This window comes from Corapipo altera, unplaced genomic scaffold (assembly GCF_003945725.1).
Source record: "Corapipo altera isolate COAL_440 unplaced genomic scaffold, ASM394572v1 0, whole genome shotgun sequence".
In the NCBI taxonomy this organism is placed as follows: domain Eukaryota; kingdom Metazoa; phylum Chordata; class Aves; order Passeriformes; family Pipridae; genus Corapipo; species Corapipo altera.
The window spans coordinates 10,604,338-10,622,175 of record NW_020884872.1 but is presented as its reverse complement, the minus strand read 5'-3'; the positions used below and the strand labels follow the sequence as shown (position 1 = coordinate 10,622,175).

General features: G+C 37.4%; 1 protein-coding gene across 3 annotated transcripts in view; it reads left to right on the top strand.

The window, feature by feature from the left end:
* GK (glycerol kinase) overlaps positions 1–10,729 on the top strand; it is a 32,915-nt gene extending 22,186 nt beyond the window's left edge. For 2 of the 3 annotated variants that reach the window (XM_027636564.1, XM_027636572.1), the window contains 6 exons: positions 1,296–1,380; positions 4,338–4,458; positions 4,621–4,764; positions 5,726–5,806; positions 7,313–7,399; positions 10,555–10,729. In XM_027636564.1, the coding sequence (XP_027492365.1) occupies positions 1,296–1,380; positions 4,338–4,458; positions 4,621–4,764; positions 5,726–5,806; positions 7,313–7,399; positions 10,555–10,562 (526 nt within the window). In that variant the 3' untranslated portion in view covers positions 10,563–10,729. The remainder of the gene's footprint in view (positions 1–1,295; positions 1,381–4,337; positions 4,459–4,620; positions 4,765–5,725; positions 5,807–7,312; positions 7,400–10,554) is intronic. The other variant, XM_027636582.1, reaches the window with a different exon arrangement.
* The last annotated feature ends 7,109 nt before the right edge of the window (positions 10,730–17,838 follow it).

The window sequence follows — 17,838 nt, the reverse complement described above, 5'->3', positions numbered from 1 at the left end:
TCCTCTCCCCTTCTTGCCCCTCTCTGAAAAAAAAAAAAAAAGGAGGGGGAAAGGAGGGCAGGGAAAACAATTTCTGGTTCTGAAAGGGTTTTCATCTCACTAAAATTAGAAGAGAAGATCTGCATTCTTGTGAGCTGTCAGGCAACAAAAGTAGGAAAGGAAGAATTTAGTGCTGATCAGTGGTTTGAATTCAGTTTCAGGCCACTTAAATCCTTCTGACTTTTTCTGTTTCCCCTTATATCCAGCTTTCTTTCCAGTCTATTGAAAACTCTTTTCTACTCCTTTTTTCCAGCCCCTTTCTGGATAGTTCAGACGTAACTAGCTGTAGCAGTAGCCTTTCATTTGTCTTTTCTGCTGTTGTAAGCTTGCCTACTGTTCCTGGAATCACACGTGCCATGGGAATCACAGAAGCATATAAATTTGTATATAAAATAAGTTCCCTAAAGTGAGAAAAGAAGTCCTAAAGGATATCTAGTTCCCAAGGTTTCAAGTAGTTTTATCTTTAGAATTTATATGCTTCTTGTACGTAAGTAAAAAGAAGAATCTTTGAGATAGATGTTTTTACCATTTTTCAGATCACAGTGCTTAACTTTTTATCTGTTAAAAGCTGATCTTCAGAATGGTAACAACTAAAAATACCCTTTAATATCTTTGAACTTGCATGTATCCATGTATACCAAATACAGCAGCTTTTCTGTGTAGTGTGCTGCTGTTCCTTGAATGCTGAAATAGGATAAAAGGATGGTTATTTGCTCTGCTGCAGTTCAGAGTACATTGACAGAATTCAGCTTACTCATGGGTAGATTTAGCAGAATTTCCATATCCAAAAACCTCTTTGAAGGTTCAGAAACAATGAATGGCCAGAAAGATCTGAAAACAATTTCAAGCATTTAGAGCACAGAACTGACCCAAACTATGCTTTTCCATAAGAATTGAAAGCTATAGAGAATTTATTAAGATTATAGTGATAATTAATATTATTTTTTAAAGATAAATCAGTCTCAATTAAACTTTTTTTTAAGGCAGACTAGAATTTGTGGGGGTATTTGTGTGTGTGTATGGGTGAGTATACATCCATCTGTATGCAGATTGGCAAAACCAAATTAATTTATGGCACCTTAATTGATTGGAGCCTGAAAGTATCTTTGTAAGGAAAATGAGAGAGTTTACATTTAAGAAAAACAAGCTTTTTAATATTAAAAAAGAGCTTTGACTTAGAAGACCTGGGTCTGAAATAACAGTGTATGTCTGCTAAGAAGTTTGTCCTAACTTTGGGGTTTTTTCTCTCTCAACAGTATTATCTGTGGCCTTACTCAGTTTACAAATAAAAAACACATCGCCTTTGCTGCACTAGAAGCTGTCTGCTTTCAAACACGAGAGGTAAAGGAAAATTGGGTCCTAAATTCATTGTAAATTAGTATGATAACAGGAACTGTAGCTCTTCAAGAAAAGAAGAGATTTAAAAGATGTAATGAAGTTTAATCATATGCTTTATATTGTACCTCAATGCTTTTCTTGTCTTTGCTTATTGCTAATGTTGAAAAATTGTTCCTGTGGATTTATATAAGATTGACTGGTACATTATTTTGGAGTGGCAATGCTGCCTTTTATCAGCACTTAAAATATGGTAAATATATTTTGTGAATATTTTCAGAGGCAGAACATAGAAATATTAAAATGACAAGGCGAACGCCATAACTACAAAGTTTCATTGGTGTAGGAGACTGCATTTTACATTGTCTGCTGTGACAGAGGTGGCTTATATTGCTTGTGGTACACAAGAACAAAAATAAGTTAAAGTGAGACAACAGCAAACATACCAAGGGAAATCTGGGTTAACTTCCTGCCCATTACATCCTTCACTGCCTTAGCTGGAATTCTGCAACAGCAAACCAAAATTCTCACAGAGGAAATGAATCCCCCAACCAAATCAAAGGGATTGATAGTGTGGGCATTTGAATCTTTATGTCACCATCTACTCCTCCCTGTTTGCATGCAGGGTAAAGTTACAGGGAACTAAACTGACAGTCTGGTTTGTTGTCTGCTTCTCTTTCCTTGTCTGTTCTCCCATCCATTCCCTCTCATGTGACAGCTCAATGAACTTTCCAGCAGAAAATTATCCCTCTTTTTGCTGGGCTATTTTTCCACTGGATTAATGACCTCAACTGCCTTGCAGAGGAGTGCAGCAAATGTCAGAATGTGAGACAGGGCATGTGGCTGAGAGTAGGAGAGAGGAGAATAAAGCTCTTACACTGATTGAGAGTGAAGTTTACTGTTTGAGCAGATCTAATACTCCCCCATATTTTAGCCAATGTGCTTTTATCACAGTGACAGGAGTGCCTAATCAGGTCTCTGGACACACTTAAATGAACAGATTAAGTCCTATTGGCACAGATAAAATATGTGTACATTTTTCAAAGATACATCGTTAGTTCTGTCTTGTCAAAAACAAAGTTCTTTTAATTCCAGTTAAAATGGAAGTCTTCAGGAAATCCCTCAAATTTCACATCCATTGGAGTTCTTGCCTGTTTTATTGTGACATTCTGAGTACTTTATAATTCAAAAAACACCTTCCTTATGCAGATAGATGACACGTGTTGTGTTTTTTCTTCCTGAAGGCATTATAGAAAAATAAGCAATTTTTCAGTTCTAAGAGGTGTACAGTGCTGTCATTAAACAAAAATTGCATATTTGGATACCTTGCTTTTCATCCAACCTCCATACAATAGAGATAGCAGCAGCCTGGTTACAATTTGTTTTATTCCTTTATCTTCCTTGTTTACAGCATTATTTTAATCTGTATTTAATTTTTATCTCTACTGAGTGCATGATGATCCAACATGCTCTTTCACAGTGACAAACAAAACCAGAGCCTCCAACAGCGCTGAAGTTCTGAATGGTAAAATAGGCAGATAATATGGAGTTAAGCAAATGTAAAATGATATATATGAAGGAAATACATGGTGGAGAGCAGTGCTAGTGTAGCACTGCCAGCAAGCTTTGCTGCTGTGCTATGAGGTCTGTTTTCCTGGTTATTTCTAGTGCAGGCCCACGGACAGATGCTGCCACCGTGAAAACTGGCCTTACTCTTACCTTGTTATTTTTAACCTTTATTTATCCTGTGGCAGTTTCTTTAGTTCCTTTAAAGATTTTGTGGTAAGGGACCTTGCTTATTTACTTTCTGGGAATGGGGAGAATCTACTGGACAGTTTGTCTCTATGTAGTTTTTTCCTACCTTGCAAGCCTACTTTTTTTTTTTTCTTTTTTAAATAGGATGTTGACTTTTCCCAGTAAGGATTGTATAACTGGGTACTTTGTGAGCTACAGAACAGGGCAGAATGTGTTGTAGTTTTGGTCTTTTTTGTGATCTGTGTTGCTTTGTCATTTAAAGCTGAGAAAAACACATCTCCTTTTTATTCAAATAAATTGAAAAATTACGGAGAGAAAATCATTCTGCACTTGTTAATCCCTAACTTGTAAACAGAAATTATGCACTAACCTTACGAAGTGCATATGAGACATTTAACTGACTGTTTTTACAAAACCCTAGAAAACCCACTATTCTGTATTTAATGGTGCTTGTAGGGTAATGCTGTGTGGTTACCAGTAGCTAAGGTTTGAGGCAAACCTTATGTTTTTAGGAAATCCTCTAAAGAGCATATTGATAAGTATCAGTGAATTAAATACTCCACTCATAGTTAATTAGCCTTTTTTCAGCTATCTGCTGTGCTCAAAAGAATGAAACATAGTTTTATAAAAAATTACACTAACAGTTTATTTTTGCTGTCTATTTGGTTTAATGTGAAATTCTCAGTTTTCAACAACTAACTCAAAATATTTGAAAAGGCTGCTCTTTCAAAAGAGTTCAACATTCCTCAGTTCCTACTGAAATGTCTTGTAGGTTGCCAGGTCAATGTTTTAATCTCTCAATTATTTAATGCATCAAATTAGAGGAAGTATCTAAACAACCTAGATCAGCTAAAGGACTCCATTTATTATTGCTTCTTCCTTTGTTATCTTTAAAAAATGTTGTAGTTGTCATCAGCTTTTCTTCAAAATTCTTCTTCTCAGGCCACATGAGCAGCACATAGGCTACATATAGAGCATCAGAGGAGAAAGATTCCTACACTAGGATTTCTGTAGTGAATAGATGCATGTGCTGTATAATAAACAAAACTCTATTGTCACTGCTTCTGTTTTACTCTTTCAATATATAGGAGAGGAGAATGATCTACTTAATGCTCTTCAGCAAATGCTGAAGCATCAGTATTTAACACTCTGAGAGTATCATGTATTTCTCTGCAATTAAGTTGTAATGTATATTACTCTTACTTAAGATTTTAGATGCCATGAACAAGGACTGTGGGATACCACTAAGTCAGTTACAAGTAGACGGAGGAATGACCAATAACAAAATCCTCATGCAACTCCAAGCAGACATTCTTTGTATTCCAGTAGGTAAGATGAAATTGCAGCTCCTATTTTCTTTTTAAAGCTGCTGAGAGCAGATTGGATGTCTTGTTCAGTTGGTTTTAGATGGATACATAAATCTTTAGTTCTAATGTCATCAAAGTGACTTTCATTACAAATTATCATGATCCTCTCTGTGATTTATTTCAGTAAAGCCATCAATGCCTGAAACTACAGCTTTAGGAGCTGCTATGGCAGCAGGAGCTGCAGAAGGAGTTGGAGTTTGGAGCCTGAATCCTGGAGATTGGACGGCAGTGACATCTGAACGATTTGAACCACAGCTCAATCCAGAGGGTAAAACCCTTTTATGTTATCTGAATTGCAAACTTATCTTTTGACCAACAAGTCAGGTTTTTTCTTTATTGCAGTCTGACATACTGATATAAAATGAATATTCTATGAATATCCTCAAAAATGTTGAAGATCAAGTTGGTGGTGTTTGGCTTAGAGAAAAGTGCATTTCCATTGCTCTTTTCTGCCCACATTGACCAGTAAGATTGGAGGATTGTTAAAACAATGTAGCTCCATCGAGGAATATGTTGGGGGTTTTTTCTGTCTTCTCTGTCAAAGCAGCTTGGCACTGGGCATTGCAGTCAGTAGCTTTGGATTCATAGCGGGTAAAATCAAAGAAATCTTGAAAATTTTTGATGTGAAAGATGTCTTCTAAGCTCCTGTGCATTTATGAGTTTTCACAGATGTAGAAAGGACAGACTGACTGTTTTGGGAAGATTCCTTTTTTTGGCTTTAAAAAGCTTACATTAATTAATGGGTTTTAACTAACTATCTTTTTCATCAGTTCCTAAGTGCTTGTAGAGATGGAAAGTACCTACTTGACATAATTAATCCCTGTGCAAGACAAATGCTTTTTTGTCTTTTCAGTTTCTTGATTTTTGGTACATAATTTTGTCTTACAATTTGATTATAATTACTTCTACAATCCCTACTTCAAGACAGCATTTTCAGCATTGAAGGGTTTCTACACGAATATCAATTGCTTCATTTTGTCCTGCTTGTAAATCTTCTTAATGGTGAACATGCAGAAATTTGATTTTATTTCTTCTTACTGTGCATAACTATGGAGTTTGGGGTGGAGGTTTTTTAATTCAAAAAAGGATTTTATAATGTTTTTTCTGCAAACAAGCGATACTGTGCTAAAGAGTGGAAAACTAATATTGTAGTGTTTGGTTCTTAAATACTTGTGGTTGTATTCCTATGCATTGAGAGGCTTTTCTGTTTGCCGGTTTCTTAATTTCAGAAAGTGAATTTCGGTACGCCAGATGGAAGAAAGCTGTGCTGAAATCTATGGGCTGGGAGACATCTGAAGCTTCTTCAAATGGTAAACCAAAAATTAATGCAGGTCAAGTATTATTAATTAGCCAGTTAGCCTTTTTTGTGCATGCCATCTCTGGACTATTACAATGATTTAAAGATCATTACTTAAAACCACTGTGGAAACAAAGCAGGAAAATACGTAGTTCTTCCTCTTGAAAGGAGGGCACAAGTAATATCTTATATATAGGGCTCTAAAAACAGAAAATATAAAATCAAAACTAACTGCAGGTTTTGCAGAGTGGCATTGGCTTACAAAAGAAAGAAAAATCTTGCCTAGAAGAGATAGAGCACGATTCTAAGACATTGCAGGGATTTTGTAAACTTTCTTATACTATAACCTCATGTTTCAAAGGACAGAAGTTCCATCCTGTGATTTTTCTTGCCATATCTTGCCTTTGTCATTTGCTGTATATTATAGAGGGATTGATATCCACATCAAAATGTATTTGACTCATAAGGGTTAAGAGCAAGAAGTTATCATAAAGTGAAGAATTACATAGACCTATTGTTCACACGCAGAGAATATAAAAACACTCTTGAGGGACTGAACAAGATCTTTCTTTTGAAGTACAGAGCTTTCTCATCTGTCAGGTTTGAATTAAATTAAAGCTGCAGTCTTCTATGATCTATAATTTGAATTTATATTTGAACACTATTTCAGCATAAGTTTGCAGTCCTTAATCATCCTATAACACATCATTTGTGGGCTTTATCTCTATTTCATTTCCCTTTTGTTGGAAAAACTGTTAGAATGAAAAGTATTAAGTAAAGACTCCTCAAAATATAAACTCCCCCCACAATCCAAAATCTACAGTTGGAGCCCCAAAGCTTCATGAAGTCTCTTTATTCTTGAAAGCTAAAATTTTCCTTTTACCATCCTATATGTTGATTTAAGTATTTTATTTAACACCATGTTTTACAAACAAGTTTGCCAAGGCTACTGGGAAGGGAAACAAGTAATTTAGCATGAACAACAGGTAATTTAGCATGAGCAACATGAATCACTTCAGAATCATATTCAGTCCATTATGATATGGACTCTGATGCTTCTCCTACTTATATATCTTTATTTCCTTTTGAAGAATAAAAATTCTGCCTTTGAGAAAGTAAAACTAGATCTTTCCCTTCAGTTCATGTGAAAAGAGCTATATTTATCAAAACTTATCTCAGTGATTGTCTGGTTTAACACCTGGGGGGAAAATGTTATTTTCCTTACTTCTTGCTTTGAAACTTTGTCTTCTGCTTGCTAGGGATAGTTAAGATTGAAGAATATTAGAAATGGGCTCAACCTAGATAGTGCTGACAGTAGAATTTAGATTTGAATTCTTACATTGAGAGTCTGTTTTGAATTATTGTGGGGTTTGTGCATAATTTTTTTAGTTTTTCTGTGAATGTCACTACATTTGTTATCTTTTGCTGTTCATATGATCTTTAACACATATATTGCAATTTATATATATTTCTCTTTTGATTTGCTTGACTGGAAACACCCTCCCCTGGATGACATCAGGTGACACTAGTATCTTCTCTAGTCTGCCTTTGGGTCTTTTTATTATGAGTAGCATGGTAATGTTAATCGGAGCAAAGTACGTCTCAGGTTAGTTATTATTTGATCTAGATCCCTTTAAAACTTATCTGCACTAGTTTAAGTGTTGGGCTGGGGATTTTTTTGTATTCCATCTGTTTGTTTCCAGCAAAAATCACTGATGCTTTTTGTTGTTCATGCACACGAATGTTTGAGGGTGTGAATCAGACATAATGCACTGAAGGGAGCCAAGTAAAGGCCATCTCAAATTCATCCTCATGTGCCATGAAATTTGTAGTCATTAGATACACATGAAACCTTGAACTCTCCCCTCCCTTTGTATCTATGCAGATTGTGCAGTTTATAAAAGGGATATAGGTTTGGGCAGCCTAGCAGAGTTTTGCATTGCCTGCATTACAGTGTGCATTGCAGTTAGAATAAGGTTCCATCCTTTATCCTGTATTTCTTCTTGTAATATCTCTAATTATTCTGAGGATCTTGTTTACATGAAGACTTTTTCTTCTGTGCCCAAAAGGCTTCATGCACCTCTTTGGTTTTTTTGGTCCTCTTGGAACTATTGTATTGTTAGAAATCTTCATCTACTAAATCTATAGAATATTCTTTTTGTACTTTGCTCTTGATGTATAAGTGAATTAATCTTGTCTAGAAGAGAAGAGACCCTAAAAGGCTTATCTGCAGAACTGGGGAAGGGACTGTGTGCATATGCAATGAAGATGCATCTTCAACTTACTAATATATGATTTATTTTAAAAGAAAATTCTTAATATGAATGACATTGTTTTTTGCTTATGCCAGAAGTAACACATCTCATTAAAATATTCTTAGGGTAAGAAAAAGAAGTTCATATGGTGCTGTCATTTCTTCTTTGTTGTTTCAGAATTTCATTCCAAAGAAAGTATTTTACAGTATAGGCATTGTTGCTGCTTAGTAAGCCATTTGGGGGTGGTTGTTTGGTTTTCTTTCTTTGTTTTGGTTTTGGTGGGATAGGCAGGGGGTGTTAATTAAACAGACAATTGAGGACTCTAGCATGCTCCTATGATGATGTGTTTCTGTTTTGTTTCTACTCGTTCAGCCTGAATTAACTATTCAATTGTTATTTTCCTTGCATGAAATGGACTGTCAGAGCTTGTAGGAGAACTAAAATCAAACTAAACAAATGCTAGGCAAAAATCAAACTGAACAAATGGATTCACATTAATTTTCTAACTCTGGAATGTATCTGTGAATGAGAAAAATCTACAAATCTTGATTATGAAGAATAAAACAAAACCAACTGTGAATAAGTGGGTAAATTTTTAACAAGCACAACAAAGCAACTTGAATATAAATTCCAGGTCAAATTCTTCACCACATGGAGCATACCTAAAATAATATGAAAATCAATGATAAACGGGGAGATAAGCAACTTAAATTTTGGGTTTATTGCTTTTGAAAAACAACTAATCACTAATCTGCATATAAATATCTAAACTTGCATTGCTGGAACTCATAAGAAAAGATTTCTTTTTCTCCCTTCCTTAAGCTTGTCAGTGCCCTTCTGACCCACAAGTAGGAAACATCCCAGCTCACTGTGGCCTTAAGAAACCATTTTGTCCTTGTTTTCAGATAACGGTGACTATCAATATGGTTACTCTTACTATGTATGTATATACAACAACATAATTACTTTATATCATAACATATTGGTTTACTATTTACATGGTAAGCTTTGGGATGGGAGAAGTTGTGAAAAATTTCCTGCTCATATTTGTTTTTAAAAATGATGATGTCTCAAAAGAAATAGCGACCGCGATGATATGTACAGGTTGTAGTTTTGCCCAGCTGTGTTCTAGGGTAGAATATGATATATAGAATTTGTGTTACTGATTGGAGAAGGGCTGCTTCCCCCTTAGACAATTTGGTAAATATTGTTTTGCTTTTAAAAGACTGAACTTGCTGAGCAGACTTTCCTCCTAATTCAGTACAGAAACTCCATTTAATTAATTTGTTACATTCTATCTTTTAATGAAACACTGAAACTCCAACACATTCATCAGTGTAGTAGGTTTGAGGATTGAATTTAGTGAGGACTGAACTCATCCTTCATGTGCTGAAACAGCAGTAAGTCTTGCATGGCAACAGTCCTGTTGCTGAATGTGTCTCTCTAGGACAGGCCATGATTTTACAGCTGCTGAAACACGAAGGAAAAATCTGCTGCGCCAGAATAGAGAACACTAACGTGGCAAAACTCCATTTACAGAACTGCTAAGCTGCCTTTTCATGTGGCATCCGATGACTGAATTTGAAGAGCAATACTGTATTCTATTATATCATTTCATAATTCCATCAAAGTCCAGTCAATTACTTGTACCTTATTTTACGATCTTCATTCTTCTCTCCCGGGGAGAAAGGGTCATTAGTTTGTTTTCTTTTACTATTGAAGCAAGCTGTGTATAGCAACTGGAATCCTTATGCTAAGGTTCTGTTAAGTTTTTCACGCTAGTTTTGGAAGTGGACACCTGAGAGATTTCAATATATTTTATAGCTGTACATTTTTTTTGGTGGGATAAGGGTAGAGTTAACTATAAGGATCCTATATTTTATTAGACTCAAGTTTAAATAAATGCCTTTTCGTACTTAAATTGGCTTCTCTCAAGTGTGTTATAGTGGGGTTTGGTTATATATGGGATCTTATGTGACATCTGGGGTATAAAGTCCTTTGACTTTATTTTCACAGAACGAAATGTCAGTGCTGATAGTAAGACTGTATTTTTCCTGCTTAAGTACCCTGTGGGGGTATTTTTAATATTCTGTTTGTCCTTTTTAACTTCTTGTGTTGTGATAGTTACTGCCAAGTTGCATACTGATTTACATATAGGGATAACTATGCAGTTCTGCAAGATAGTTGCAATAATATTTCCCAAATTTCTGGAAGCTGAGCTCTTATTCAGAAGAAAATATGCTTAGATTGCCTTTCTTCGATTCTTCTATTTGTTAAAAATTTACCCATCTTAATCGTGTGGTCTCTGCTCTCCTGCTGTGTTCACATCCCACGCACTTAAGCACTGGCTTATCTGGTGTCACAAGACACATCTAATTTATAATTGCAGTAATTGAAAACAAGTTGGTTTTACTGAATTCCTCTTACAGCTCAGCTGTGTTATAAAGTATTGTTAACATTTTAGAGTAAATTCTATGTTCCTAATGCATGCTTTTTCTTTTTTAAGATAAATGAGACTACTTAGTGGACGTGATGGATGCAGCTGATTTTTTTGTCGCGGTTTGTTTTGTTGTCGGAAGAGATTCTACCATCAACATGATTATGCTACTTGTGTGGTTCAATATATTCATGAATCCACCTGTCACCAGTCTCTGAGTAACCTTCCAGTGGTGCACTGAAAATTCAGTCTTCAGCCCTTCATTACTCTGTTCCCTTCCCCATCAACTCCAACTGCACTGGAGGCCTTTGCGTGGAGTATCACACGTCATCCTCTAAAATTTCACAAGCTCAAGGTTTGTTTGAGAAAGTGGTATAACAAAAACCTACAAACTGTGAGATAGTGATGGCAGATGTTTAGCTGCCCTTTTGAGGGGTTTGGTACTTTATGCAACACACTGCAGAAAGTTAATGATGCACTATAGAACTTTGTAAACATCTTACAATTCTTCCTGCTGCTCTGAATTTTCATAGGTCTGTGGTTGCCAGAGATGTTTTGTTGTGGTGGCCACTGGTCTGAAACACCTTCAGTGGTACAAACCTTTGAAACACTAGCCCAGAATGGCTAACCAGCAGCACACGGTACCACTGGTTTGGCAATGAATAGGTTGCTGATATGGCCCACAGAGTACTGTTGAAGTGTTCAACCACAAAGTTTAAAAGTTTGGTTTAGCCTCTGCCACATTTACCCATTATAAGTATTTAAGACACAAAGTCATGTAGTTGTACCCTTAAAGAGATGGGAGTAAAGAGGTGTTTTGGTTAAGGCCATGTTTCATCTTCATCTAGTTTAGAAAGACAAGTTTGACTCAGCATGATACTGACAGGACAGCTGCTTGGTCCTCAGCAACTGGGAACTCTTAAAGTTACTCTGTACAATGCACTTTTCTTGACCAATACTGCACATATTCTGTCATCCTGTTTAAGGATATTTTAGTGACTATTCGTTATATTTTTGAAAGTTGAAACTAACTTAGTTTTCCTTAAAGAGGGTCCACTCCAAACTAAATATTAGCGCTTTAGTTCTTGATTTCATTTAGTATATCTCAGGGACCACAATCTCCCTTTCAGTTTTCACCGTCATAGTTTTATCGGCAAGTTGTCGCAAAATATGCTGGGAAATCCAAACCCCTGGCTCAGAGGAGTGAGTATTTGGCACCTGAAATGGGCCACTGGAATTCATAATGTGCTTGTCAACTGAGTCGCATCCACTTTGAAACCCTTTGTTTTCCACGTGTAAAGGAGTGAGACAATAATCTTACCTTCAGCTTTCTTGTTTGTACCAACAGCATCCCAAATGCCAGCCCTATTGGTTAGCTCAGAGAAAAGGTGTTCTTGTATAGTGCCCTTAGATGGGTATGGAATGGTAGCGAGGCTAAATGTGGGAACAACATGGAGAATTTCAAAGGTGTGTTTAAATGCACTAGGAGTTAAAGGGAGCATTTTTGTGTACGTTTGTTCTTAAAGATTTTTGTTTTTAACAAAGTTTGTTTTTCTTTGTTAAACTATGATTAGAAGCTCAGTTTTTAAAAAGATGTTAAATATATGTGTCTGAAGCAATGGATTGCACAGAAGTTCGGGTCTGTACAATATATTTAATATCAAGTGCATATTAATTGCCTTTTTATTGTCAAGTGCAATGACCTTTGAAAATGTGACTTTTAATTTAGAAGTTAGAGAAGGAACATTTTCGTCCTGTGGTTGCATGTATAACTTCAGCAGAGAGGGAGGATTTTTGTGCATAGGTGAAAATACATCATTCAAATCCTGTCTCTTCTGTAAATACTCGTATGTGAGGTGTGACAGCTAAAATTTCTGATGTTTCCAGTTTTTATTGGAGACGCGAGGAGTGAAAAAAGAACATGATCCCATAGAAAAATCTTCATACTTCTTATCTTTACTCTGAGCTGTTGCTGACCCTGCCATACCCCAAGGAAGAGGAGGAACAGCAGCTTGTGGAGCACAGGGGGCAGGGGCAGCACACACCTCAAACACTGGACTCCTGAGTATGACGTCTTGCCAAAATCACTGAAGTGCTGAACCTGGGAACGATTAACGCTGACATGTTGCCTTTGCCCGTGACACATGAGGCAGGGGAGAAGCTCGTACATTACAATTAGGAGAGGGATTTTTTGCTGCTTTTCTGACTTATCTTTTACTGGGAAACACAATTCCTATTAATTTTTCACTGAGTAAAAATCATTGTTTTATTTTCAATTGCTGTCGCAAATGTTTTTTAAGAGTTTCACACCACTGTTAACTTTCTACCAACATAGTTGAAATATATTGTAAACTGCCTGTTGGCGGGGAGGGGACAAACTGTTCGAGTTAGCTTTTTGTGAAGCTGTGATTTATTTTTTTCTATAAATTACGAGTTTATAAATTCTTAATTGAAAAATGCATTAACTTGGTATTAAAGTACCATAAATTAATTGATATAAGGTGTTGGTTTACTCTTGTACGTTATCTTTCGGAAATATTGTCATTATCTCTCTCACAGACGTGCTTTAACTTGCTTAGATGTACAGGTCAAATATATGCAGTACTGCCTTCTGTTTCAGAGATACATTTAGTCTCAAGGACTGGATGAGGAATCACATTTCCTCAAGTCCCTCCATGTTCAGCAAAAAGCAGGAAAATAGAAGTAAAACAGAAGGTAGGAACATAGTACAGGTTTGATCCAAAGGGATGGTGGGGCCAATACGCCAAACACTTTTTGGTCTTATCATAGTCTGGTGATTGCTACAGATTCAAAGCTTTTATGAGCTGGAGGGAGAAATGTCCATGAAATGGGGCACCAGCCATAAGGTACATAAGGTGTTTCTGTTATTTTAAGAAAGAGGCATGGGGGTGTATGTGGTGGGTTCATTGAAGGAGTGTGCCTGCCAGATTCTTATTTGTTCTGTCTGTTTGTGGCTTCCAGCTGTCTTCTACACATGTAGTGCTCCATGATTATACAGGGATATAGCCTTCATTCGTAGTCTGCACAAATCTTTAGTCCCCTATATCGAAATCAGTTGTGTGAGTCAGAAACAACACACACACACGCACCCTGGAAACAAAAAGGCACTTAAATTTCACATCAACACCCCAACTTTAAGTAACATGTTATTACTCTTGCTCAATATCAGGCTTCTCCCTTGGCTCGTGAGACTCCAGTGTTTTCCTTTCACACGGCAAAGGTACAGCCTTGCCCTTAACTGCCCTGCACCAGAGTGTACTCAAATTCTGTGACTCATCAAGCTGGATTATTATGAGATTAGAACTTTATTAATTTAATTAGTATCAGAAGTTTATAAATAAGTTTTGTTCAGCGAAGGCTAATACAATGTTTAGTCTATTACTTGAACTCTATGCAGTATAAACAAGCTTCTTAATATCCATGTCAGCATCCAAGGTATAATCTTTCGCTCTAAAGAACCCTAGATCTGTATCAAGTGTTGGAATGCTGTCCTATTACAAGCTGCAGCCTGGACCCAGTATGATTTTTTTTTCTTAATTATAATTGACTGGACTTTATAGAAGTAGTACTCATCAGTCCTGGAGATACAGACAGGCAAATGAGTAGCAGTCCTTTAAAGCTGGGAAGTGGCACAGGAACACTGCTGGAATGATTTGTCCAGATGGACCTATGCTGTCCTGAGGGATCTCCCCGGGCTGGAGAAAAGGACTGGCAGGAACCTGACAGAGCTCAGCAAGGGAAGTGCGAAGTCCCACTCCCGGGAGGAACAAACTCAGGCTCTGACACATGCCTGGGGCCAACCTGCTGGGAAGCAGCTTTGCAGAAAAAGTCCTGGAAATCCTGGTGGATGCCATGTGGAACCATTGTTTGCAGCAATCGCGATGAAGAAGGCAAACAGCACCTTGGGCTGGATCGTCACCAGCAGGTCAAGGGAGGTGATCCTTCCTCTCTACTCAACCCTGGTCAGACATACCTGTTGCACAGAGAAGTTGTTGATGCCTCATCCCTGGAAGTGTTCAGTGCTATATTGGATGGGGCTGTGAGCAACCTGGTCTAGTGGAAGGTGTCCCTGCCCATGGCGAAGGGTTGGAACTGGATCATCCTTAAGGTCCCTTCCAGCGAAAACCATTCTATGATTCTGTGATACCTGGAGTGCTGGAACCAGCTCTGGGATTGCCAGTGTGAGAGAGACACAGGCATACCTGAGGGATACCCGTGGCAGGCCACAAAGATGGATAAAGTGTTGGAGCATGTGTCATCTGAGAGAAGCTGAGACACCTGGGACCACTCAGCTTGGAGAGAGCTCAGATATAAATTCCTGCCACATACTAAAGGCCATAGAGCCAGACCCTTCTCAGTGGTGCCCAGTGACAGGACAAGAGGCAAAGGTCACAAGGAAACACAGGAAACCTCATTCAAACAAAAGAAAACAATGTTTTATTCTGATGGTGATCACACAAGGGAGGAGGTTGCTTTGAAGGGTTGTGGAGTCTCCATCCTCCAAGATACTCCAAAGCCGATGGGACATGGCCCTGGTCTCACTGACCCTGCTCTGAGCAGGGTGTTGTCCCAGACAATCAGAGATGTCCTCCTGCCTTAGCCCATTAGGCCTGGTTAGGTCAGCCACAGCTCATCTCCAGCAAAGGCTCAAGGCTTGAGCTGGCTCAGAATAAATGCCGGGGAAAAGTCCATCCCAATTTACTTGGACAAAACCAGTTGACTGTGTATGAACCAGTTGTCACCCACTGTTGTATTTCAACATTATTCAGCTGGCATTATTATTCTGTTACCCTGTGTACGTATTTGCTTTGGAAGAGCCAGGCCTATTGTGTGGGCTGATTATCTGGCTTGGTTTAGTCCTGAGAGACATTCTTTCAAGCAGCTGCAGTGTGAGTTCAAGTGGAATGATTGCTTTGGTCCAGTACCCTATTTTTCATAGGGAATTATAGCACCAGGTGCTTCAAAGTAGCCCAAAAGGCAAGCATGGGATAACGTGTTTCCAAAGATAACACAGTTAAATTGCCATTAGCAAAACCTAAAAATATGGGTTCCTTAAATTTTTGTAATAGAAAGACATCAGTTTGGGAGTAATTTTTTTCTGTCTGTAGTGTTTATTCTTCAAACCTACGGGCTACCGGTCTGGGGGTTCCTTCTCTGGCTGTTCAAAGTACATCCACTTCAGTTGGAAGGATCTCCTGGATTTTCAGCTCTGCAGGGATGAAGCACTCCGAGAAGTGAAGATCCAGCAGCTCTCGTGTCCTGATCACCTGACACACTTCTTGGGTCTTGTGCAATTAGCAAAGCTCTTGCAGACAGGATGGCACTGGCCATCAGTTGTCACTGTCTAGAACAAGCATTTTCCCTCCCACCACTAGAGCCATGGCAGTTGTATTCTGTTTGTTTTGGTAACAGGAGGGGTTAGTCAGTGTGCTCAACAGCACCCACATCTCCCATGCTACTTCATAAACAGCTTCAGGAGTTTTGAGTATATAATTTCAGCTACTTATTTTTTTGCTAAGTTTTCTAACTGCATCTTCATTTTGAAGAACTGACTCTTCAGCAGAAGAAACTGCTTTAACAAGATAAAATGCTTTTAGAGATCTCACAGTACAAGTACTGGAGGCATCAGATATTTCCCAAGTTTTTGTGGTTTTGTTTTAAGGAAAAGGAGGAAAGAAGGGGAATCTGGAATGAGTAAGAGCTATGTCTTCATTGTGAGCAAAATAACTTTAATATTGTTCTCAGGTAAACTTCAAGACATGTATTATTAAGTCTCTTTAAGACACTCTCTCTCAGGAAATAGGTTTGAATCACCAACACAAACTGATCTTATTTGGACCTTAGTCTTCAACAAGGTGCAAACCACTTCACGTGCAACATGATACCTCTGTTCTCTGACTCTATAACATATAAGTCTTAAAGAAAACAAACTGCACCTTGCCTTGCTTTGGATTTCAGCTCATTGACAAGCTTCTGACTTGAGTTCGTCTGGGGCTGTCATACCCAGTGACACGTTTCAGACCATTTCTTTGGCTGTTACCAGTCTTTTTGTTTGACTGCTCATTTCACACCAACAAATGAGTGCATACAATGCAAGGTTTGCCAAACTTCAGAATGTTAAGTAATTTTAAGTAATGCTAAGCACAGTTCATATTAGTATAATTAATAATTCAATTAAATGAAACATAATCGTGCTGACAGATTTTATTTGCTAATCTTGAAATAGGTTATTTGCTTATTCATGAGGGTGTGAAATACTGGGTCTTGATGTGCAAATGAGCTATGTTATATACTGGAATATGCAGGTATGGTTTTATTTTTCAGTATGTGAGGTAAACCCTGAGGAAAGGTAGAAAAAAACCCATACTTAAATTTTTGCAGTTCAGAACACAGTGTAATGCAATGGTAGATCAACATAACAAGCAAGAGGATGGTTAAAGGTCATAAAGTAGGATAACATGGTTTACAGAATATCTTCAAACATTTGAAATTGCTGAAAGATTTCATTATAGCTTCTTTAAAAAGAGGTAAATCAGCTATTCTGACTTGCTTTTCAAAATCTGATGAAACTATCACAGAAGTATTTGGCACAGTATTGTCAAAATGAAAATGTTGAAATCATAATTTAAATATTTATGCAAAACATGAGTCACAGCTCTATACCTTACAATAGAAACAAAGATAACATCAGCATGCAAGCAGCTCACTACACAGTAGATCAGTACTGCCAAACTAGTTTGCAGTTAATGTGGTACTAAACACATATGAGGAAAGAGAGCAAGCTCTTTCAAAATAATAAATAAAAAAAAAAAAGTGGTGTGATAATTCTTGTTTACAGATATTCCCCTAAGATTGTTAATGTTACAAATTTTCACCTAAAAGTCAGGAAGTTCCAGTACTAAGGTTAGACAGACCTAGTAGTCCATATCTATTAAAGTATAATTAGGTAATTTTTTTTCTCTCAATGGATCATCTTGGACACTACCTAGACTTTGAAATGAACTGATGTTCCATAGTGGGGAAAATGTAAGTAAGATCTGTGCATTTTTTGTTTCTCTTTTATTTTGAAGTTAAAGGTTTTGTAGGGCATAAGACATGAGATCTCATTATTATGATGCTTGAAATTACATTGAGCTACGACCATTGCACAGACACCTCCAAGGTACCTCTCACTCTCTTCTCTGGCCCTGTAAACAACACAAACACTTCATATCTATATTTATATTCTCAGAAGGCTGCTAACAGTTGTTTATTTTGGGGGGTTTGCTTATCTACTCCCTTACTCTGAGTCTAGACTTGGTGTCAGTTAAAGTATTCCTGTCTCAGAATGGG